The 24,911-nt window shown below is 42.0% G+C and overlaps 2 protein-coding genes across 12 annotated transcripts in view; one reads left to right on the top strand and one right to left on the bottom strand.

The window, feature by feature from the left end:
- ubr4 (ubiquitin protein ligase E3 component n-recognin 4) overlaps window positions 1-3,646 on the bottom strand; it is a 49,518-nt gene extending 45,872 nt beyond the window's left edge. For all 10 annotated transcript variants that reach the window (XM_072448740.1, XM_072448742.1, XM_072448741.1 and 7 more), the window contains exons 1-4: window positions 3,494-3,646; window positions 785-882; window positions 604-707; window positions 213-342 (exon numbers count right to left, since the gene is read on the bottom strand). In XM_072448740.1, coding sequence (XP_072304841.1) covers window positions 213-342; window positions 604-707; window positions 785-882; window positions 3,494-3,615 — 454 coding nt within the window. In that variant the 5' untranslated portion in view covers window positions 3,616-3,646. The remainder of the gene's footprint in view (window positions 1-212; window positions 343-603; window positions 708-784; window positions 883-3,493) is intronic.
- A 330-nt stretch (window positions 3,647-3,976) lies between these two features.
- On the top strand, window positions 3,977-24,822 carry emc1 (ER membrane protein complex subunit 1). Of its 2 annotated transcripts, none has more exons than XR_011927115.1 (22): window positions 3,977-4,198; window positions 5,402-5,529; window positions 5,660-5,725; window positions 8,961-9,054; window positions 9,143-9,271; window positions 9,359-9,485; window positions 9,630-9,779; window positions 10,183-10,350; window positions 10,450-10,521; window positions 11,532-11,630; window positions 11,721-11,817; window positions 12,175-12,291; window positions 12,989-13,188; window positions 13,832-13,981; window positions 14,060-14,221; window positions 14,616-14,735; window positions 14,802-14,939; window positions 19,965-20,138; window positions 21,384-21,594; window positions 23,118-23,206; window positions 23,269-23,394; window positions 23,911-23,946. XR_011927115.1 is itself a non-coding variant. In XM_072448735.1 (22 exons), the coding sequence occupies exons 1-22, from the start codon at window positions 4,107-4,109 to the stop codon at window positions 24,088-24,090; spliced, it is 2,889 nt and encodes a 962-aa protein (XP_072304836.1). In that variant the 5' UTR covers window positions 3,977-4,106; the 3' UTR covers window positions 24,091-24,822. The 2 variants fall into 2 exon arrangements, 1 of the variants encoding a protein (XP_072304836.1); XM_072448735.1 differs by having other exon boundaries at window positions 23,118-23,202; window positions 23,265-23,394; window positions 23,911-24,822.
- The last annotated feature ends 89 nt before the right edge of the window (window positions 24,823-24,911 follow it).

The raw sequence follows: 24,911 nt of genomic DNA, 5'->3' as shown, positions 1-24,911 counted from the left end.
GATTGTAATAGAATGTTGAGACTTGTTGTGTTGATCTGGTAGCAGTTAGTGTTTATCAAGCTTTTGCATATTAACCCTAAGCCATTAGTCAAGAAAAACATCTGTGAACTTCTAGCCAAAGGGGTTCTCTTGACAAGAAGATGGGCGTTCAATAGTCGAGACTTGCCGACTCCTTCTGTAGACAGTAAAAGACTTATTATGACTCAATTTACCATCTGAAAGGGTTTTGACAGTTTGAGGCAACTTGGCAGACTTCATCATAGCAGTGAAAGTAATGATTTCTGTGCGGTCCAGTCTGCTGCAGCCAGTGCAAAGTCCTTTTATGAGAAGAATCAGGTGTTTCTGCAGATAAGCAAATATACCAGCATTACAACTGAACTTGAATATTACAGCTGTAGGCACCAAAAGCAAATTGTAACTATTTGTATTGTAGTTTTGAAATGCCACAAGCTACATTAACGTGTTTGTATTGATTACTTTGCATTAAAATCATTTTAGGGGTCTTTACATAAAACAGTCTACTAATATGTAAAGCAAAAATGCAGTCTAACCGAAACAAATATTTACATAAATGCATTGGGCTTGTTGCAGCTGGTTTCTTACCTGTGACACTGCACATGCTTCATCCGGGTTCTCCAGCCGCAGCAGCGAAAACTCGATCAATACTTTGCATGCTGTTGCCACTGACAGTAACTGATTTCTTGGTACTGGAGACACAAGTTGGAGGTTAATTTCTGAACAAGAGGACTGCATAAAGTTTGCAAACCATTTGTTTGAGACATACTTTGTCCACATACTGTGGTGATGTAATGAGCGGAGAGAGCCACAAATGATGAGTAGAAAGGCTCGTACTGCTTGTCGTGGTGTAGAATATCTGTTTCACTGAAATAAATGAGAAGGCAAATTATATTAAAAACAAAATCAAAAGTTAAACATGCACAATATCAAGAATGTTGTGGCATGAAGTACAAACTTCCTGCTCCACCTTGCACTGCGTTCCAAATGATTATACAATGATATTTTTAATATATATATATATATATATATAATATTCTCTAAATTGTCAATATAAATCACAGTCATCAACCTTTAGAGTACAATTCAAATGTTATTGAACAAACTTCCCATTGATAAAAGTATTTTAGTAACAGTTTCAAACTATGTTATTGTTGTAAAGAACTGCAAATGGTAATTTGTTGAATTAGAAACATTAGCCACACCATGAGTTTCTCTTTTTTATGCCCATAGCAGCTGATGATGCAGAGGTGTTCCTTGCAGCATGAGCTGGTCATGTCATGCATGAAGATGAAAGCACAGTTCCTTTTGTAACATGGAAGAAAGCGGTCAGTCAGAAACTCCACATACTTTACAGAGGTCATTCTCACACCATCTGGGACCCGGAATCCCCATGATTCCGGCTCAAAACATGACTCTGCCTCTTCCTCGTTGGGACATGGTGGCTGTCCACCTGTCTGGTAGATACCTTCCTCATTGTACCTTTACCTACACAAATCCCCATGTGCTCTGAATCAGCTCAAACCTCTTAATAGTATGATGTACAAAAAGATTCAGTTTTGGTCATCTGGACTCTGTTTTTTAGGAAAAACTAAACGTTTCGACACTTATCAGAGAGTCATTCTCAATCTGAGAATCAAGACCGGGAACTCAGATATTTATCCTACTCTGAGTAGGCCCTGCCCACCGGGCGGGACCTCCTGATAAAGGGTCGATGATGGTCGTGCTTAAGTTTTTGTGAAATATTTAAGGTTTTCATACCTTGTCCAAGGCATTCAACTATTTCAGGCTTTTCTGAGATCCTTTTCTTTCCCATGTTGTTTGAAAATGGTGGTCTGTTTAATAATGTGGAACATCCTTCTTAAGTAGTTTTTCCTTTAATTGGACCTACCTGGCAAACTAATTGGCACAAGTGTTTATTTCACTGACCCAAAGAGCCCTAACACACAATACCAATCATGAGTTTCACAGGAAAACAAACAAATATTAACTTCATGACACAATTTGCATAATATTGTGGAAATGCAGTGTATTATTTAATGGAGGTAACAAAAATCAGACTTTCACATAGGAATACGACAATATGGTTTCTGTCTTGACCTGCCAGGGATTGGAAAGAAGCCGATTGGCTAGTTCTGGCATATTTACATTGTTGGTTCATTAATATGCAATGTCCCTTTTAAATAAATAAATCTTAATCCAAAAACTAGATACTGAAATAAATACATCAATAAAACAAAACTGGACCTGAAATGAACAGTGCTCGGGCAGTGATGCAGTGGACACTGAAAAAACATGCTGTACTTGGTGTTTGGAAATGACTTATTCAAGCTCATATATCTGTGCATTACTGTACTGTGGCAGTGCAAATGAAAGTCCCAGTGTGGACATATTATAACATAGTATAAATGCGGCATATTATTTAAATGCAAACTATCAAATTGTATCCATCCAAATAAAACTCTGGTCTTTATTTTAATTATCAAGAAAACAATAAGAAAATAATCTCTAAGGGATTGAACGTTAGACTAAAATGTCACCAAACCCAAACAAAGGCTGTGTTTCGTTTCCAGTAAAACCAGAAGCGTGTTCCTGAGTTGCCTGGCGCACCGCAAAACGAAAAGTGAGAAGAAAAGCTTCCGAGTTGAACGCAAACTGTAGGCCTATTACAAGAGACTGACAGTGTGTTAGTTAACACTGACATAACAATAATAATATTACAATATAGTGCAGATATGTGTGTAGATCGACTGGCTATCCCACATAAGGCGACTTCTTTTCACTGAATCATCAGGAAATACAATGTGACGCCACAATCATATCATTTGAATAGTGATGTGTTACAGGACAAAAAGGTCAAATGAAGATCATGGTGATCATTCACTCTTGTAGTAAACAACAGCCCAAAGTGAGTGAAGGTCCCCGCCTACTTCAGCTCAGACAGATGTTGCTTTTAAACTGCATTCTTAGCTTTTCAACACGTTGTCATATAAAACAAAAGGCTTTTCTTTATCATAAACATGCAACCAAGGTTTGTTTTGTATAGCAAGCTGAAGTATTCAAATAAACTGTGACATGAAGTAAAAGCAGAGGGCCCTTTGCCCATTTCAGCTGCTAATGTTTGTGTTAGCTAGCTAATGATGAAGCAAAATTTCCGCAAGCAGCATTCAGTCATCAAACACATTTTGTGACACTTTGCGTTTCTGTTTTAACACCGCAGCTCTTTAGCAACCCAATACTTAAAGCAATTTGACACAGCAACAAAGACGGGCGAAGCCAGAGCGTATAAAGTAAGTTGGCTAAACATTAGCACGCGAGCTAACGCTCTGACTGCTTTGGTGCAGTGCAACTTAAGCCAATGTAACTTGATGCTAACTGAGAGCTAAGTTAGCGTGTTAGCCGACCAGCTGACTCCAGAGTGACCACAGCCCAAACTGAGCCTCACAGACTTCAAACGAGTTGACATTCCACGCCTCACCTGTTTATTATAGACCCGACAAGCTGAGGTAGCTCCTTCGTTTCAAAAGCGGTGTACGAGGCTGATAAAAGCGGTCGTACTGCCGCTGTCCATTCGTGTTCATCTCCTCCGCTTGACGCCATCTTGAAAACCCGCAGAAAAAAGCTTGTGCCAAAAGAACCCTCACAGGGGGCGCTCTCAACAGATCTGCGTCCAAGCACCGGGGTGTGTGTCCAGCACCGGGGTGGGTGTCCAAGCACCGGGGTGAGTGTCCAAGCACCGGGGTGGGTCTACAGACTGTACTACTCCACAGACTGTACTCCCCAGTCCCCAGTATATTTGTGTGTAATACAGGGAGCATAACTACACATGCCACAAATCATACTTGTTATTGCATTAGTAAACATACGATATATTATATATTATCATCCAATTAGGTGTTATAAGGTCTTCACGTTTCTTATATAGCCACATCTGTATTTCAGTTGTACTGCACTCAGCCACATACATTTTAATCAATGAAAGTGTAACACCCCTAAACACTAGGTGGCAGTATTCAGCAGTGTAATGACAACATTGACATTTGCTTCTTCCGGCTTCCTTCTCTCCTAAAGAGCAAGTCCAACATTCTGCAATGGCTAAGCTCATCCTAGTTCTTCTGAAATTTCTTGTGATTTTCTGCGCCGTCCAGGCTGTTTTTGAGGACCAAGTTGGGAAATTTGACTGGTAAGAGATACTTTGCGTAACTGATTGTTGTTGTTTTTAAACAATGATTTAAATGTCGATTTCAATGAAAAAAAACAGTCAATGCTAACACTTGCCACTATACATGACCATACACATCTTCGACCCGGAGGATTTAGGGTGAATGTATTGAAAAAACTGCAAAAGACATTAGGGCGAAATTACAAAGTGATTAATAACCTTTCTTTTATTGATTGGTCACTGTTTCGATTTAATTTTGTTTCATTAAAACAAATACAATGGCTTCAACGGTGATTTCCTGGACATGAACAAGACACTTTTCTTCATTGCCATTTAACGTCAATCAGTTACATTTCTTTCTCCAAAGACTATGCTGTGCTCCAATTTAAACCGGATGCTTTTACTGACAGAGAATTGGCTATAGATCTCTTGATTAAAAAGACTGAAGCGCATCATTGATATAATCTCGATTCCGTACATTTTGCATAGTGTTCCTGCTGCTTGTATTTCCACCAGCTTAATTATTGATGTATTTATTGGCATCATTTTATACAGATCGTCAACATATCCATGTGTAAAATAGGGGTCACTGGGTTAAAAATGTTGGGAACCACTGATCTAATATATGTCAGTATGCTACAAGATATGTCATGATCTTGTCATTATGATATTATTTTGTTATTGTTGTTATTGCCAAGTGTGTTATTGTTATTAAGAGATGACCGCATGTAACATTTTGAGTTAAAATTTCCCCAAATATGAGATAAACATGTTCAAATCCAGCTTTTGTTTATATATATTTTAATGCTGCTTTCTTCTTAATGACATACAGTTTTGACATGATGTCCACATTATTTATGCCGTAATTTGGTGTTTTGGTTGTCAATTCTCTTGCAAAAAAGGCCTCAAATGAGTCTCTTATTTTGATTGTCAATTCCTGCACCTGGATCCAGTTTGTTTAAGCCGTCCTAAGCCCAGCACCTGCACCATGAATCAGTGCTAGTCCAGCCTGTTAAAAAAACTATCTGCAGGTTAAGGCTCTGGCAGCTCAAGTTCAGTTGTGATTGTAGTTTCTTTCAATAAACCACCTTTTAAATTACACAAGTTATTACATTAATCTTTGTCCAAAACAAAAGGAAAAGTGTTCTAATCAATTAATATCCAACTCTGGTGACATTTTAAACCTATTAAACCTAACCTTCTCTTTTCTCTTTTCTCCCCCAGGAGGCAGCAGTACGTAGGCAATGTCCGCTTTGCTCATTTCGACAGTCAGATTCAGTCCTCCAAAAAGGTTCTTGTAGCCACAGAGAACAATGTTTTTGCTGCTATCAATACAAGAACTGGCGAGCTATGTAAGTTATAATTGTTTTAGTAGTGCTCAGATATAGTTCATGCATAACAGATAAATAACCATTTCTCTGTCATAACCTGGATGTATTCAAACTATTAAAAAAAATTCTATTTCTTAAATCATCATTTTAGTATGGAGGCATGTTGACAAGAATGGACCAGAGGGGAACATTGATGCTCTTCTGTTGCAAGGACAAGGTAATAGCTAGAAGTTATTGCGAGTGACCACGTAATGCATGGCCATATCCTGTACAGTCGCCATGATCATTGAATGACAAAAACACTTATGTTGTTGTTGTTGTTTTATGGCGGTTAGCATCCAATTGTTGCATTACCGCCAGACTTTATTCCTCAGACTTTTCGTAGTCCTCAGACTCTGTCGTAGTCCGTAAAAGTACTCCTTCCATTGCTTTGGTGTTACAAAGCCCATGAGGTCATGATATGTCTTCGTGACTAGAATAGTTGTTGTTGTTTCAGAGACCGACCTCTTGGGCTTTGTCAAAGCACAGGAAGAAGAGCTAGTCTCCGGTCTGGAGAGACGGGAGATGGCGGAGGAGAGTGGATCGGTGGTCGAAGACGTTCTGGACGGCGTGGAGGAGCAGCCTTTTCTGGCTGCACGTGCCCGGAAACGTAAAAAGTTCCTTAGCTCGTCCGAGGGTTCTGGGAATGAGCAGCAGGATGAGGCTGAAGCTATTGATATCCGGAGTGAGAGCAGAGACTGTAAGGTGATCATAAAGCTTGCACAGGATAGTGCATCCTTTAAGGAGTGGAATTCAGTGGCATTGTCAAAGAACCTAACTGTAGCTGTGGGAGTGATCAAGAGTGCGAGTGTCCTTAGAGATGGCTCGCTGCTGGTCGTGTGCAAGGACGCGGCTCAGCAACGGAAGGCGATTGGAACTAAACGTCTGGGTGGAAAGGACATTCTTGTGTCTGATGCTGAAAGAAACACGGTCAGAGGAGTTATCGTAGGTGTCCCTACGGCGACGTCTGTGGATGAAGTTAAGGAGAATTTGACTGGAGCTACGGTGGTGGACGCTAGGCGGTTGAAGGTGACCCGGTCTGGGGTAAGATGTGACAGCTTGTCGGTAATGGTAACACTTGAAGGGAGGTGCCTGCCTAGTAAGGTGTTCATTGGGTTCATGTGCCATGACGTTAGGCCATATGTTCCACCGCCCCTGCGTTGCTTTAAGTGCCAGCGCTTTGGGCATATTGCAGCGGTCTGTAGAGGGAGGCAAAGATGTGGTAAATGTGCAGGAGATCACGAGTATGGGAAGTGTGACGTGGGAGCAAAACTGAAGTGCTGTAACTGTGGGGAAGAACATAGCTCTGCCTACGGGGGATGCAGGTTTAGCAAAAGAGCTGCTGAGGTGCATAAAATAAAGGTCTCTCAAGGTATATCCTATGCAGATGCAGTCAAGAAAGTTTCAAGTAACGAGTTTAGAGTAAATACAGAGAGAGGAGCCAGCGCTGCTCCCAGCCAGGGCGAAATGAGAAAGGCCAGCGTGGCTCCCAAGAAGTGTGAAGGTTTCAAGAGTGGAGGTCCCAAGTGTGCAGGTTCCAGAATTAATGAGAATACCCTGGTTGTGGATAGAGAGGATTTTGTACTCTTTATGGTGGATGTTGTAAACTGTGCTGCTCAGACTCAAAGCAGAACTGAAAGGATCAGGATCATTGCTAAAGCTGCAGTGTGATTCCTTGGAACAAAGGAGCTTGATTGGGCAGATATAGGAAACAGGCTAAAGGCGCTAAATGGGAGTCGGAGTGATGGGGGTCTGCTTTTGGGGAGTCAGAGTGATCAGAGTGACGAGATGGGGGTGGGGGTGGTCTCCTGTCCTCGTCCAGTCTCTTAGACGCACGGCTACCAAGCAGCGACATCAGTGGAAATATTAAAGCCTATAGAATGAAGCCTAAAGAATAAAGGATTTTGTACCATAAAGAGTACAAAATCCTCTCTATCCACAACCAGGGTATTCTCATTAATTCTGGAACCTGCACACTTGGGACCTCCACTCTTGAAACCTTCACACTTCTTGGGAGCCACGCTGGCCTTTCTCATTTCGCCCTGGCTGGGAGCAGCGCTGGCTCCTCTCTCTGTATTTACTCTAAACTCGTTACTTGAAACTTTCTTGACTGCATCTGCATAGGATATACCTTGAGAGACCTTTATTTTATGCACCTCAGCAGCTCTTTTGCTAAACCTGCATCCCCCGTAGGCAGAGCTATGTTCTTCCCCACAGTTACAGCACTTCAGTTTTGCTCCCACGTCACACTTCCCATACTCGTGATCTCCTGCACATTCACCACATCTTTGCCTCCCTCTACAGACCGCTGCAATATGCCCAAAGCGCTGGCACTTAAAGCAACGCAGGGGCGGTGGAACATATGGCCTAACGTCATGGCACATGAACCCAATGAACACCTTACTAGGCAGGCACCTCCCTTCAAGTGTTACCATTACCGACAAGCTGTCACATCTTACCCCAGACCGGGTCACCTTCAACCGCCTAGCGTCCACCACCTTAGCTCCTGTCAAATTCTCCTTAACTTCATCCACAGACGTCGCCGTAGGGACACCTACGATAACTCCTCTGACCGTGTTTCTTTCAGCATCAGACACAAGAATGTCCTTTCCACCCAGACGTTTAGTTCCAATCGCCTTCCGTTGCTGAGCCGCGTCCTTGCACACGACCAGCAGCGAGCCATCTCTAAGGACACTCGCACTCTTGATCACTCCCACAGCTACAGTTAGGCTCTTTGACAATGCCACTGAATTCCACTCTTTAAAGGATGCACTATCCTGTGCAAGCTTTATGATCACCTTACAGTCTCTGCTCTCACTCCGGATATCAATAGCTTCAGCCTCATCCTGCTGCTCATTCCCAGAACCCTCGGACGAGCTAAGGGACTTTTTACGTTTCCGGGCACGTGCAGCCAGAAAAGGCTGCTCCTCCACGCCGTCCAGAACGTCTTCGACCACCGATCCACTCTCCTCCGCCATCTCCCGTCTCTCCCAGACCGGGTCACCTTCAACCGCCTAGCGTCGTAGAATAGTTGTTTTATGGTGGTTGGCGTCCGAGGACTTTATTCTGTATAATGACTTGACACATGTATATAGCAAGAGTGACATCACGCCTGTGCTGTGCAATACTATATATCGTCCCATGGGTCGTCTGTAAAACACATACTTTGAAGATGTACAACTACCAGTACAGTAGGTGGCGGTAATGTAACACTTTATGAATACCAAACACCAAAGAAGAAGAGGAGTCAGCACCGCGCAGAAAGCAGTCTGTGTGACGGGGTGGACCCACAGTTGTAAAAGTGGTCACTCTCATTATTACTGTTTCGCCATGGAGTGCTCGGAAGTCTAGCTGACACCCATTGATATGATATTTTGATACGTAACCTAGACCTTTCCATGTCTTTCCTCCAGATGCCGTTATGGTGGTCGGTAACGGCCGGTTGCTGCGCTCTTGGGAGGTGAATGTCGGTGGACTGAATTGGGAGATGGTCCTAGATTCTGGAAGGTACACGTCAATTTATTCACCGCTTACAGCGAACTGAAGAATTCAGAAAGCCTATTGTGCATTTAACTTTCGTGTATATACTTTGTAGTTTCCAGTCCGCCTCTTTAGTGGGGCATCAGGAGCATGTCAGATATGTGGCCGTTCTGAAAAAGACTGCCATCTCTCTGCACTACCTTTCCAATGGACATCAAAAATGGATTGAGAATCTTCCAGAAAGGTAGGAAAAACAAGCAGCTCAAATATGAACAGTTGGTAGTTATCTTCTGATTCTGATATTTTTGTTTCTATTTCTTGTTTGTTACAGTGACACGGTGGATTACCAGTCCGTGTATTCCGACGGTACTGGAGAGGTCTTTGTTCTGGGCCTTGTCCCGAACTCTCACATTACAGTGGTGGTTTACAGCTTGGACGATGGGGAAATACTGAAACAGGTATATACGTATATTAATTAAATTCCTTTGCATTATGCTACCGCTCTTAAATAGTTTTCGGTCAGTATCCGTTTGGGCGCGCACTTAAAAACGTTTGCGGATGGATTCCATTTCAATTATTTTTTTCAATATACTGTTGTCCAGTTGACAGTTGAAGCTCCGTGGCTGTCTGACCTCCTGTCCAGCTGCACTGTGGTCGGCAAAGGCATGTTGACCTGCGTGGACCCGCGCTCTCTGTCACTAAATATGTTAGACCTGCACTCACAATCTCCAATGAACCAGGTCCCACTGCAGGTACGCTGACGTTATCTTTGTTCAATGTGTCAATGTTTGTGTCGCATGTAACATTATTTCTTGTATAATAAGGGAGATGGTTGGAATACAGGTTTATTATGAGAATATTTTCCACATTATTCCTTTTATTATTATTGAGTTTATTATTTAAAACGGTAACAATGTACTAAAGTTGCTTTCCCAGTGACATTTGTCCTTTTGGTCGATGAACACTTGAGGCACTGCACCACTGTGATAAAAGGATAATTATGTGATGTTTATGCGGTCACTTTAATACAAATGCCTCAATTCTAAAGCAATTAACAACTGTGCAAGTTTGTACATTAAGTCATGTTGTGTTTTAATGACAAACACAAAGGATGTTCAGCCCTAACATAATATTGTCTTATTTGTTTTGCTCCAGTCGATTGGTCTGGAGGTTTCTGCTGATTTCCGCCCCGTTCTGGTCTCGTCTCAGCCTAATGCGGCTCGACCTCCACTCTCAGTGTTCTTCCTCCAGACCGGACCAGACCAACACGTGCTGCTGCAACTCAACAAAGGGCAGATAATGACGCTCAGAGATTTCAAACCAGTATGTTGATTTCACATATGTATTTATTTGGTCTACATAAATGTGGGAACGTATGTGCATTTGTACTACAGTGTTGAAATATTGTTGTTTTGTCTACAGGCCATGCTGGTTTCATTTGCTTCCACTGGAGAGAAGACCGTTGTAGCCGTTATGTCGCCCAAAAACAAAACGGTAAGGGGTACTTTTATATTACGTATAAAGTTTCCACCCAATTACATGTTTGAAAAGCACTAAAATGTTAAAATTACTGCTACTTAAATTAATGACATTACAAACGGTCTAGAAACATTGAGGAATGAATTTACTGATCAGGACATTTCTTTATCAAGATCCACATATTTCAGTCAAACCAAATACTTGTACTCTTTGTTAGGCAGAGATCTGTGAGTGCTACAGGGTTTTGTCAGTAACAAGTATAAAACAGTATAAAGGAATCCATGGAAAAGAGTCATAGTGCAGCAAAGAGGTGAGGTCCAAGGTCATAATGATAAATATCCTTTATTAGAACAGGGACACAACAACACGTCTCGACCACTACGGGTCGCAATGTGCTGCACATGCCAGGTTAATATACACACAAAGAATAATAATTACATACGTTATATATTTGCAACTGGTTTATGTCTAGGAATAATCTAGATTTTACCTATGCTCAGAACAAGACCGTACCAAAGTTATGTTGTTTGAGCTCATGGTTAAGACCAGAAGACCAAGACATAACTAGACATTATATAAAAGTCTGGATTACCTAGAAGTACTGGATACCTAGAAAGTCTAAATGCAGGTCTTTGCCAAAGTGCATTGTAGGGTTTGCATTCGCACATTGAATTGTACAGATAACCACCATTTTAAACAAATTATTAAAGATTTTATATTTTCAGTTTGCACATCCATAACTCCTTTGACCGGTCACTGAATGCCATAAATGATTAAAGGAAGACTGAGAAATCGAGTTCTGTGAATTTAAAAAGGATAATTATGTCATAGTGCGTTGGACCTCCGCTCTTCGCCATACTTTTATATATGCATATTTAAGTACTTTTTATATGTAATACTTTTACTTTTGTACTTGAGTCGTTTTTTTCCTCCTTTACCCATACTTTTATTTAAATAAAAACATTTAGTACTACTTCTACCCCATGTACAACCATGCAACTTTGTTACTTTTGTTTCTTCAACAGGCTTCTAGCATTAACCTCTTCAGTGCTGAAACTGGTCGGAGACTTTTAGACACAACTCTGACTTTTACCATGGATCCAAATGGAGGAAATCCAGAGACGGTCGGCCTTAGCTACAATCTGTCCATTTGTCATCATGAAATTATCAAGTAGCAGTGTGAATTATGTGTTTTTTCTTTCATCTTTTTGCAGCTGTATGTGCAGGCGTTTCTGAAGAAGGATGACTCGGTGGGCTACAGAGTGATGGTGCAGACAGAGGACCACCAGCTCACCTTTATCCAGCAGCCAGGTATTACCTTTGAACAAAGTCTGTTTTAATGAGTTGGTGATGAAAAATGAGGTCAACTGTAAGTCACGTCTTGCTAGTGCCACAGGAGGGCACTAATTACACAATTTTGTCTAGTAATACTTCGGTTTTCAAAGGTAATTATCCTATACATGTATCAGATAGGACCACATTTATATGGATTTAACATCTATTATATTTTCAATTTGGTAAATAAAATAAATACAATCAGAAATATATGTTATTTGTATTATTTGTTATAAATTTACCCAGTTTAGTTTGAACACAAAAACTGTAACATTCAACTTTTGTGATTGGGAGTGGTGAGACAGTAAAGCTAAAATGACCGTTGTTTTCCAGGGCGAGTGATGTGGACCAGAGAGGAGGCCCTGTCTGATGTGGTAACCATGGAAATGGTAGATCTGCCTCTCACAGCCACACAGGCAGGCCTCGAGGGAGAGTTTGGCAAGAAGGCTGGTAAATGATGCGCAAAAATCAGTGCAGTTTTATTTCTAAATCCCAATAATAACACAGCAGTTTCACAACGCTGCACTGTCCTCACTGCGCACTAATTCACTCACTCACTGCCACACAGTTTGGTCTTTACTTTACTTTACTTGGTGTTTGTTGCTTCACTTGCTTTTGCTTTGTCTTCCTTTTAATGCTTCAATTGGACGCAGCCATTCAAGGTAAAGGCTTTTCTTGTCTTTTAAGTGTGATGCTTTTGTGCGATTGTTACGTGGTCAGAATATTGTAGTTCTTTGCATGAGATTTAGATGGAGCGCAGGCAACAATATATCAAGTAATTATCATGTATTGTGTTTTTACTTACATCGTTCTGACAAGGTGGGTGAGATTTCCTCCTCAAAGACATACCAACAAAGTCAAAAAGGGCATGCACCTTTTCAATGTCTTAAAATGTGTTATGATTTTAGGGTTATGGAAAAACTTCACATTTAATTCTTTATATATTCTACAAATGCATAGGTTGGATTGTACTGTATAAGACATTCAGCCATTCGCTTTGTATAGTTTAGAGTTATTAGACTCATTCCCTAACAAAACAATGTTAATGAAATCGTGACTCTTAATCTAAACTTGATGCTCTTTGCTCCTTTTCACTATCTTCCTTCTGAAATGCCCTGACCAGCCTTTCTTCTCCATTTCCCTGCAGACGGCCTGTTTTCCATGGTCCTAAAGAGATTGTCCTCTCAGCTGATCCTGCTCCAGGCCTGGGCCACCCACCTCTGGAAACTCTTCTACGACGCCCGAAAACCACGGAGCCAAGTCAAGAATGAAGTGACCATCGAAAACCTGTCGCGAGACGAGTTCAACCTGCAGAAGATGATGGTCATGGTGACTGCGTCTGGAAAGGTGCAGGAATTAAAAATATCATATTGGTGATGCCAACTCACTCGACCTCAAAAGAATGCAGCCACTTTAAGGATGGTTACGCAGTCACTGGAGCGTAGAATTTATTATGGCTACGGACGGTCTGAAATGTGTACTTTTAAAGGCAGCTCCTGTACCTAAAGGTTTCCAAAGGCTATATTATGCTAAACTTACTTTTTAGAGGTTTTAACCATATTATAACATAGAGTTGTATTTAGCTCAATGAATCTTGTTTAGAGCCTCACAAAACCCTCAGTTTCAAATTTTCCAGATTTGTGATGTCATCTGTAAAGCGCCAGAGGTTCCGGATTCATTCCGAGCATTTCTCCCGTCAAATCATGTTCATTACAACTTGGTGCTTACATTAGCATGTCGGGGCTAGCTAGCTTTTGTTTATATCTGCTATAATACACAAAATGTAACAGTAGTAGTAGTATAGTAGCATTGTAGTTCACATCATTAGAAGTCGTGTAGTTGTAGTGCTGGTAACTTCCGCCTTGCAATCTTTTGTTTTAAGATGTGTTTTATCAGGCTAATAAAGATTGTTACCGCCAACTGGATTTAGCTTCATAGACAAAAACAAATTCACGTTTCTGTATAATGACTAAACCTTTTATGTTTGTAGCTTTTTGGCATCGACAGCAAGACGGGCACCATTGTTTGGAAGCACTACCTGGAGAATGTCCCCTCGAACGCAGCTTTTAATCTGATCATCCAGAGAACGACCGCTCACTTCCCTCATCCCCCACAGTGCACCCTGCTCATCAAGGACAAAGTAATGCCTTTTCAAATTCATTTAATACCCACTATACACGGCATGTTGATGAAATTGCACCGCGTTCCATCCCATTAGGAGACGGGCCTGGCCACGCTCCACGTTTTCAACCCCATCTACGGCAAGAAGAGCCACATCACCCCCCCTCTGCTCCCCCAGCCCATCCTCCAGACCCTGCTGCTGCCGCTGATGGACCAGGACTATGCCAAAGTCCTGCTGCTCGTGGATGACCAGTACAAAGTGAGCCGCCATTCATTCTCATGCGTCACAAGTGGTTCTCGCAGTTTGTATGCTCCGCACCAGCCAAGAAAATGCAGTTTATAGATGAATTTGTGTGTTCTTAAAATGTGCCGGAATCTGAACGATGATTTTTTTTTCTGGTAGTGGAAAATATCAGAAAACTTTAAAATGTCTTGTATCTGACGATGGATATGCTGTGTTAAAACATGTCCTGAAACATATTAGTTGATGTTTAATGAAAAGACAAATGTGAAATGTCTGAAATTGATCACAAAAGTGCCGAAATATAACTAACGTTTTTTGTTTGTTTAAATTCTTACTTTGTGGCATTTGCAATATCGACTCAATTTCGATATATATGGTTCGCCTTTAAATGTATAAATGTGGTTTTCAGGTGTCTGCATTTCCGTCGACAAAGAACGTCCTTCAACAACTTCAAGAAGTCGCCTCCTCCGTCTTCTTCTTTCTCGCCGATGCAAATCAGGGGCGGCTCAGCGGTTACCGGCTAAGAACAGTAAGCAGTTCTGATTTCAAAGGCTCACGTTCTTCATGTTTGAGAGTTGTGTAATTGCGTTTCCAGGACTTGTCGACCGAGCTGATCTGGGAGGTGGTGCTTCCTACAGAAGTGCAGAAGATTGTCTCTGTGAAAGGGAAGAGGCCGAATGAACACGTACATTCCCAGGGCAGAGTCATGGGAGACCGCAGCGTCCTGTACAAGGTCAGGACTGCAACACAGCACGACACGTCATACTTATTTAGCATTTTTATGAGTTTACTGAATAACTGAACTGAAAGAGAAATGTTTGAAAGCTGCCCACTACTTGCTTCATATCTGGTTGTCTTGCTCGGGCTTGTCCCCGTCACACCCTGGTTCCCACACATCACACCCCTGAGCTGAATCAGTGCCTTTTATTTGGAGGGTGGGTGTAAAATGACTGAAGCCTCTGCTAATCAAAAGACATGGTGAATAACCTCTGACACAAGTGTACTTTGGTTTCTTCATTTGTGTGACTCTCCCCATTTTATAATTCTCCCTCTGAATCACTTCCCTTCAGCATCGCTCTACATAATAGTAGGGTTAACCATGTCTTCTTATTGTGTAAATTACGGACTATTTTTGGCGCTTTGTGAATCATCTGTACTCGTGTATGAAGACTGTTCCACCTCAATGTGCATTAGTAGAATTAATGGTTTCAATTATTGTAATATCACATATTCCATATGAATGTGATTATGCCAACATGTACACAGCAAAAGTGATCTTTTCTGGTAGTAGACTACTTTTACTTTTGAAAAAGAAAAAATGGTGCTGCCTTGCTCTGTGTGGCTGGCCTCAGTCAGAATCAGAAAAGGTTTATTGCCACAGTCAATGAACAGAATTCACAAACGTAGGAACTTGCTTTGATGATTTGGTGCAACATAAAACATTGAACAATGATCCATCCATCCATCTTCTTTCGCTTATCCCGGGTCAGCCGCTTCACACTCTGCTGCAACCCGTCCCAGTGCAGCTGCAGGTCCCCCCCCCCCCCCCCCAAAGGACACCCAGAGGGACACGGTCGAAAGCCTTCTCCAGATCCACAAAGCACATGTGCACATGTGGACTGGTTGGGAAAACTCCCATGCACCCTGGAGCACCTGATGGAGAGTATAGAGCTGGGAGGCCTCCTTCTTCAGTCTGACAACATCTCTTACTTCCGGTGTGCACCACCTGCCAGCTCTGCCCCTCTCTTCACCCGAGTGTCCAAGACACGCGGCCGGAGGTCTGATGACACGACAACAAAGTTGATCATTGACCTCCGGCCTAGGGTGTCCTGGTGCCATGTGCACTGATGGACAGGACACCCTTGTGCTTGAACATGGTGTTTGTTATGGACAATCCGTGGCTAGCACAGAAGTCCAATTGACCACCGCTCAGGTTTAGATCGGGGAAGCCGAACAAGGATAAAACAACCTATTTAAGTCAAAAAGAAAAACTGTTTAAATCTGCTATAGGATAAGAATAAAAATGGGCTATAAGATAAAAAATAGGCTTACTATGTACACAAATTTACATTTGCAGTGTGTGATTAAATCATGGTTAAAGTGTTTAAGAAGTGTTCATAAATCCAATGGCAGAGGGGAAGAAACTGGCAGGAGGTTCTGGCCTGGATGGACCGTGGCCTCCTGTCTGTGGGGAGTGGCTCAAAAGTCAGTGTTGAATGTCCTCCCTGGTCTCACCCCCCATTTCATTCAACACAAAACATGCACAATAGGTAAAACTGTCCAGATGACTACAACTCTTTTTAATTTAATTTTTTTTCAAAAAAGCAAGACAACATGATTCTCTAGTTTTTGATTTTTTTGCCTTTTATTGTATGCTAAATTAGCAGAATTATTCATACTTATTCATACGTCATCTTCATCTTCTTCGTCTTCTTCGTCTCTTCTTCGTTGTCTATGCTTTCGCCTTCTTCGCGTTCGTCTTCTTCGCTTTCAAGTTCTTCATCATATCCGTTTTCGAATTCTTCTTCTTCGATTTCGTATTCCTCTTCGATTTCGTATTCTTCGTCGCTTTCGTCTTCTTCACCGTCTTCGCTTACGTTGTCTTCGCTGTCGTCATGTTTACTGTCGTCTTCGCTTTCGTCTTCTTCGTCTTCTTCATCAACTTCGTCTTCTTCGTCTTCTTCGCCATCTTCGTCTCTGTGTTCTTCGGGCTCGGGCTGGTCAGCTGCTTGCTCATTTCCTGCCTCGCCGCCCTGAAGCGTGTTTGGCTGAGCTTCTTCTCTAACTTCTATGGAACTGAGATGTCTTTGGAGCAGGCCGTCTCGCCAGTTCTTTTGCTCATTCTCAAGCGCTATGATTTTATCTATGAGCACAAGTATTTGGTTCATCAACTCCTTCAGGACGAACTGTAGTTGTTTCTCAGAATGTTTCTGTCCCCTCTCCGTGCTCCAGGACTCTTGGTACTTTACTTTATCGACCATGTGGCAATACCATGTGTACTGCTCTTCCCACAGTCCGTCCTGCTCCTCCTGCTGCTGCACCTTTTGCATTAGCTCTTGTTTCAGAAGAGCCATGTCCTGGTCATGTCGGAGCTCCTCAGCGTGTGCCTGTGTCAGCTTTGCTCTCAAGAGCTCCTCTTTGGCTTTGTTTAGCTTCTCCTCTTCAAGCCATTGGATGCACTCGCGTTCCCTGGATTGTATTCTACTGTCCAGTTGATCCATCACACTAGACCGTTTGTTACCCGAGCCATAGGAAATACAATCCACAGTATCTTTTCTCTCCATGGTGTTTTGCCAGTGTTTACTTGGTTTTGTTAAATTCTTCAGACTCTTTGGTGGTGGTGTTGTTGTTGTTGTTGTTGTTTTATGGCGGTTGGCATCCAATTGTTGCATTACCGCCAGACTTTATTCCTCAGACTTTTCGTAGTACTCAGACTGTCGTAGTCCGTAAAAGAACTCCTTCCATTGCTTTGGTGTTACAAAGCCCATGAGGTCATGATATGTCTTTGTGACTAGAATAGTTGTTGTTGTTTCAGAGACCGACCGGCTTTATTCCAGGGAGACTCTTCTTCATCTTCCTCTCCTTCTTTGACGTTCGGTGCTTCCACCGTACAGCTTTATTCTTTAGGCTTCATTCTATAGGCTTTAATATTTCCACTGATGTCGCTGCTTGGTAGCCGTGCGTCTACGAGACTGGACGAGGACAGGAGACCACCCCCACCCCCATCTCGTCACTCTGATCACTCTGACTCCCCAAAAGCAGACCCCCATCACTCTGACTCCCATTTAGCGCCTTTAGCCTGTTTTTTATGGTATCCAAGTGTTACATTACCGCCAGACTTTACTCTTTAGACTTTAGACTTCATTCTTCAGACTTCATTCTTCAGTTCAAAGATTCAAAGCGTTATTCTTTAGGCTTTATTCTTTAGACTTTATTCTTCTATTCTTCTCCCCCCCCTCTTCTCCACTTCCTCTTGCCCCTCTTCTTCTTTCTTCTTCCTCTTTTATGGCGGTTGGTATCTAAGTGTTACATTACCGCCACCCACTGTAGTTGTACGTCTTAGGTCAGGGGTGCCCACACATTTTCGGCTCACGAGCTACTTTTATATTCCACAAAGCCCGAAGATCTACCTAATAGATCTAAATTATTGTATAATTTAGTATTATTTTTATTGTCAGTATAAACAGGTTTTTATTTTTTGTTTAACCATAATTAGGCTATAGAAACCCAATGTTGGCTTTTATTAATAGCCTAATATTGTTTATCATATACAAATGTGCAACATAAAAAGGAGAGAGAAAATCTGCTATTTAACTAGACCATTTAATACAGCAGTATTTTGAAAATAAAATATACTGACCACAACTACTCTAAATGATAGAAGGTTGATCTTAACCAGACGCTTTCCGGCGCTTTCCGTTGCGCTTCGGCGCTTTCCTTTCTACGATCGCGAACCTCTGTCTTAGAATTTAGACTTTATTCTTCAGAAACACAGGAGTTCAAAGCCCACCATTCTTTAGACTTCAGACTCCAGACGTTAGACCTCAGTGGTCATCAGACTCCTTATCATTAGTTTACTCAAAGTTCTATTTTCATTGACGTCTGCCTGCTTGAATAATTCTGTATTGTCCAGCAACTGAGGTTTGAGTGCTCAGAAAATGCCTGTTTTCACCTATCCCTTATCCCCGCCCACTTCCCTGTACTCAGTTGCAATTATTTGAAAATTAGGACTCATGTAGGTTCAAAACATATCACGTAGCCCCTGAAAACAGAGCTAGAATCATGCAGAATATCACTCACTAGACCGTCCTGAGACGGGTTAGTTTGACCCTACTGATGATGTGTTGTTGCAATAATAACTCAAAAGTTTCAAAAATAAAAACACGTAAAAATGATAAACTGCTGAAATGTCACTATGATCAAATCAAATCAATTTATTTTTGTAAGGCCCAAAATCACAACAACAGTTGCCTTTGAGGGCCACAGGGAGAAATGAATCAACAATGTCTGTGGTGGCGATGAAGTCAGACAATGTCTGTGGTGGCGAGGGACGATGTCCCAGCGTCCTCTGTCCTTAGACTCTCCTTCTCGGCCAGGAAAAACTACAAAAAAACCTCTTTGGGAAAAAAGCGTAGAAACCTGGAGGAGTTCCAGTGAAGGAGAGATCCGACTCTCACAGACGGACAGACGGACACAAGGAGACTGGAGCTGGACCCACTCTTCAGGCAGAAGAGGGACCGTCTAGAGGCGAGCTGGACCCACTCTTCAGGCAGAAGAGGGACCGTCTGAGTCGAGCTGGACCCACTCTTCAGGCAGATGAGGGACCGACTGAGGCGAACTGGACCCACTCTTCAGGCAGAAGAGGGACCGTCGGAGGCGAGCTGGACCCACTCTTCAGGCAGATGAGGGACCGTCGGAGGCGAGCTGGACCCACTCCTCAGGCAGATGAGGGACCGTCGGAGGCGAGCTGGACCCACTCTTCAGGCAGATGAGGGACCGTCGGAGGCGAGCTGGACCCACTCCTCAGGCAGATGAGGGACCGTCGGAGGCGAGCTGGACTTATCAGCGCTGCAGTTTTGAACAGGAAGTCATTGGACCCATTTATTTTACCAAGCCATTTTAGATTGGTTTACATAGAAGAATGTACAAATATGATCGTATTGTATTGCATTGAACTATAACATATTTCATGTTCTGAAAAAAAGTCTCCTCATGAAGTATTTCACATTTGGTAATTTTTTTGATTGCTTCCACTTAGTACCTGAACCCAAACCTACTGACCCTGGTGACGGAGAGCACCGACCAGCACCAGGAGCGCAGCTTCGTGGGGATCTTTCTCATCGACGGCATCACTGGAAGGATCATCCACGAGGCCGTCCAGAGGAAGGCCAAAGGTCCAGTCCACATCGTGCACTCGGAGAACTGGGTGGTGGTGAGTACACGGACTAAATAACCAGGAATACTGTTCGATGAATCTTAAATAAGAAGGAAGACCGAGTCACTGAAGTAGAGACTTTATGGTTTGCCCTCATCTTCTTAAGCCACACAGTTGATCTGAATAGCACAAGACCTGCAGAGTGTAAGCTGAACCCAGTTACAGAGTACAACATATTTTCAACGTATAACCAAACAAGGACAACAAGTACTGACCGCATTTCTGTAAACATGTAATAAGAAAAGTGCAGAGGTTTAGTTAACAAAGGTTTAGTTAACTAAGCTAAATAATGGGGAACAATGTGGGAGAGGCAGAATGTACGATCATGGTTTATAAGCTAAATGTAAACTATAGTCAAGTTTTATTTTGGATGGAATTCAATTGAACAGTGCAAAACGATTCAAGCTCGTTAATGACTCGCACGTGAATCTGTGCCAATGTTAAACGTGTGCAGCAGAAAAATAATACATACACCGCATAAAAACGCATCCATTTTTACCCACGGTTCGATACCAAAACAGACACGACTCTGAACTGTAAGAATTGTCTAATATTTTCCCTTTTTGTGTAGAATTGTGTATTTCATTCTCCAAGGGCAGAATTGTAGATGCATTTTTCATTATAAGATACTTTTTTTTCAGTTACTGTAACGGCATCAAGGAGAGTTTAAATACCTGTATGATTTGTACTTTTAAAGTACCCTATTTTCCGGACTATAAGTCGCGCACTGGAGTAAAAGTCGCGCACTGGAGTAAAAGTCGCGCACTGGAGTAAAAGTCGCGCACTGGAGTAAAAGTCGCGCACTGGAGTAAAAGTCGCGCACTGGAGTAAAAGTCGCGCACTGGAGTATAAGCCAAAAAATGCATAATAGAGAAGAAAAAAACTTTTGCATTGGAGCATGAAATGCGGTTGCAAGTGTGAAAATAACAAATAATATCACATAAGTCGCTCCGGAGTATAAGTATACAAGTATAAGTCGCACCCCGGCTAAAACGATGAAAAAAGGTGCGACTTATAGTCCAGAAACTACGGTTTTCCCAGATCCCACATGTGTTGGCTCAAATAATTAGAAACCGGGAACAAAAAACCTCAGGGATCAGGGAGGCTGACCAGTTTGCATTTGTTCTAGATTCAAAAAACAAATACATTACGTGTTTGTTTTGTTTATTGTGCTGGTCTAAATTGGTGTGGCAGACCGACTCGGCTTTCTCACCCGTGTCATCTCGTCCGTCTGCTCCACAGTACGAATACTGGAGCACCAAGTCCCGCCGAGTGGAGTTCTCTGTGATAGAGCTGTACGAGGGGATGGAACTCTACAACAGTACGGTCTTCAGCTCCCTGGACCGGCCCTTCGCTCCCCAGGTCCTGCAGCAGTCCTACATCTTCCCCTCGGCCATCTCCGCCATGGAGGCCACCCTGACGGAGAAGGGCATCACCAGCAGACACATCCTCCGTGAGCCACTTTCAGTTTCAAAACTCATTCCTCTGTGATGTCCCTGATGGCAATTGCAGACAGGCGAAATGGACTAGTTTTATAGCAATTACTGACGGACAAAAGCAATTACTGAAAGACAAAATGGACTAGTTTTATAACAATTATTGACCGACAAAATACATTACTGGCAGACAAAATTCTAGTTTTATAGCAATTACTGACAGACAAAATGGATTAGTTTTAAGCATTTAATCTTGCTGTTGAATTAAATGGAAATATAAAATGTGGGGCAAGTCTCACTGTGCCGCATAAAAAAGGAAAACAAATTTTGAATTCAAGACCGTCTTCATGTAACGATGTGTTGCAAATTGGTGCAGTTCATTTTAAGTCGAGATGCAGTTTCCTGGTTTGCCACTATGTGCACTGGAAACGCTCTCGACATACAAGAGTTAACAAATGAATACAGAATATAAAGAAGTAGCGACTTACTTACAATAATTACTTACTCATTCCTTACTTACTCTTTTAAAAAACGTAAAAAAAGGGTTGTGATTTGTCTACGGTGACTGAAATGCATCTTTTTCATTTCGGAGTTATGCCGCAAATGTCATTAAGAGCAGCAGCTCGGTCAGACGTAGCCACTTTCTGAGACGAGAACAGTCGACTCTGTGTGAACCAGACTCGGCATGATTCTCTATTCACTTCAGCTTCACGTGTGAGGACTTTTCTATCCTCTACAGAGCCTGGTGCGCTGCCATCCTTTTATTTTATTGCACAAAAATCATGTACTTTTACTGTGAGCTGGGTCACCTCTGCACAGATCTGACCAGTAACTTGGCTTTGTAGCGTAACCGGTGCGTCGTCATTGAGATGGATGCGTTTAATGTCGTGCTGTGGACACGTTCAAGCGGTTTGAAATGCAAACTAATCAGATCCGGCTCTGCATTGTAGAACGGGCTGCACGAACAATGATGCTTGAAAATGTGTCAAATGTGGACGCCAAAAATCTCCCTTTTACCTTAACCAGAAATATATAATGATAAATGTCTTAGTTTTTGCCCATGGCAGGTTTTTACGATTAAATTTTGACTTTATATAGTGTATTTATACCTGTTTTACTTATAAATTATAGTATTTACTCCAATCGAGCAGGTATTTGAGGAGAAAACATTGAAAAATCTGTTGAAAATGACAAGGCAGGAAGTGACATCACACTCCATCTCACTCCAGTCAAAGTTCATGCATAATTTACACAAAGAAATAACTTTTTTGACATTCTAAACATGAATTCCAAAAATAAGTCGCTCTCATATATTTTTATTTCTCAAATAAAAAAATGGTGACATTAGATGAGCGTTTGCTGTGTAATTTCCTTGTGATGTCATCAATTCCAAACAGGAAGTGAAATTACAAATCAAAAAAATTAGCTATTCTGGGATAACATTTATATTTTAGTTCAAAGATCCGTCCGACCTGTGAGAGGCACTTTAAGTTCTAATTAGCAAATCAAACTCTAAATACCTGCCGTCTGTCTTTGTCAGTTGGTTTGCCCTCGGGAGGTATTTTGTCTCTACCAAAGATGTTCCTGGACCCTCGCAGACCGGAGATCGTGACCGAGCAAAGCCGGTAAGTTTAGCCCACTAACTTTTTATGTAGCACATGGTGACTCTTTATTTTTGTGCTCGCAGGGAGGAGAACTTGATCCCGTACGCTCCGGAGCTGCCGATCCGAACAGAGTGGTACGTCAACTACAACCAGTCCGTGGCGCGGGTCAGAGGGATCCACACCGCCCCCTCTGGACTGGAGTCCACGTGTCTGGTGAGTCGACAGTAGACAGAGATTTTTAATGTGTCTGTCGATTGGTGGATTGATTGATTGATTGATTGATTGTGTAAATATGAATCAATTAAAACGAAATCAGTCATAAAATCAAGATGTTTCAAAAGTAAAATGCATTAAAAAAAACGCCAAATCACTACCGTATTTTCCAGACTATAAGTTGCACCTTTTCTCATAGTTTTGGCCGGGGTGCGATTTCTACTTATATTTATACTTATACTCCGTAAGGACTTATATATGATATTATTTGTTATTTTCACACTTGCAACCGCAGTTCATACTCCAGTGCAACTTATATATGTTTTTTTCTTCTCTATTATGCATTTTTTGGCTGGTGCGACTTATACTCCAGTGCGACTTATAGTCCAAAAAAATACGGTAATATAAGCTAAAAAAAATCAAACAATTAATATTTTGGTTTTAGTCACAGTGAAACCCATTGACAAAAGTTTAAAGTGTAAATTAAAATCGTTTTTCGGGTTGATGGTTCCTCAGGTGGTCGCGTTCGGCCTGGACATCTACCAAACCCGCGTGTACCCCTCGAAGCAGTTCGACGTGCTGAAGGACGATTATGACTACATGCTCATCTCCAGCGTCCTACTGGCTCTGTTCTTCGCCACGATGATCAGCAAACGCTTGGCCGAGGTCAAGCTGCTCAACCGGGCGTGGCGATAAACCCACCGGCGCCCCCTGGAGATGTACAAACGTCGAACAGCGCCCTGAAGCTGCACTGAGAAGGACAGTCGGATGAGGAGAATCCGGATGTAGGAAATGCACTGATGGGAGGGGGGGAAACGAAGGGATTAGAATGAATTATTTGTGTGTTTTAACTTATTATTTTGGTTTATAGCTATTAGGGATGGGGCATTTATAGTTTCCGATATTGATCATTTCTGAGAGGGTTCCCAAACATCATATGGTCCCATTTTGAACAATTAGCCAGTATATGATGCCAAAGTAAAACGTGTGCGCTTTACTGTAACATTTGTGGGCTTTAATCAGGATTTCATTGGTATCAGCTTTGAAGAATCCATATTGGACCGTCCCTAGTAGCTATAATTGTGCCATTAAATTGAACTAATAATGACTAAGATTTACTAAAATGTTATGCGTTATACATGACGTGAATAGAAATAAATTAAAATTAGATTAAAATTGAAAGTGCTACTGATCTATTATGACGTAGTAGTTCTGCTGTTTCCATGTGGTGCCTACTGCCAGTGGGTTTTATATGAACTGTGAATAATGTTATGGGCGTGCTGCTGCGTGAGTGGATATTTAAGCCGTTTAATGTGTCAATTGTTTTTATTTCCCCTGAATGCTTGTGGATCGCTCATGTTTCGATGCACAGGCTTCATCTTGCGGCTCAGCCATTACGTTTGAAATAAAGCCTACCCAACAAAACTAGTTTCTTCATGTTTTGCAGTGTCTCTAGTTTAACTCGCACTTTGCCACAACATTTCATTTGTAACATTTTGAAGAGAGTGGAAGAAAAT

Source organism: Eucyclogobius newberryi, unplaced genomic scaffold (genome assembly GCF_026437365.1).
Source record: "Eucyclogobius newberryi isolate DKJ021-1_F unplaced genomic scaffold, fEucNew1.0.hap1 SCAF_17, whole genome shotgun sequence".
In the NCBI taxonomy this organism is placed as follows: domain Eukaryota; kingdom Metazoa; phylum Chordata; class Actinopteri; order Gobiiformes; family Gobiidae; genus Eucyclogobius; species Eucyclogobius newberryi.
Note: the sequence above shows the minus strand (reverse complement) of the source record. Positions and strands in the feature narration are given on the sequence as shown.

What these genes read in the sequence shown, in the direction of transcription:
- emc1 (XM_072448735.1), top strand. Translation starts at nt 4,107, where the DNA reads ATGGCTAAGCTCATCCTAGTTCTTCTGAAATTTCTTGTGATTTTCTGC. An exon ending in CACCTTTATCCAGCAGCCAG is followed by an intron (nt 11,818 to 12,174) that starts GTATTACCTTTG and finishes GTTGTTTTCCAG; the next exon opens with GGCGAGTGATGTGGACCAGA. An exon ending in GCGGTTACCGGCTAAGAACA is followed by an intron (nt 14,736 to 14,801) that starts GTAAGCAGTTCT and finishes TTGCGTTTCCAG; the next exon opens with GACTTGTCGACCGAGCTGAT.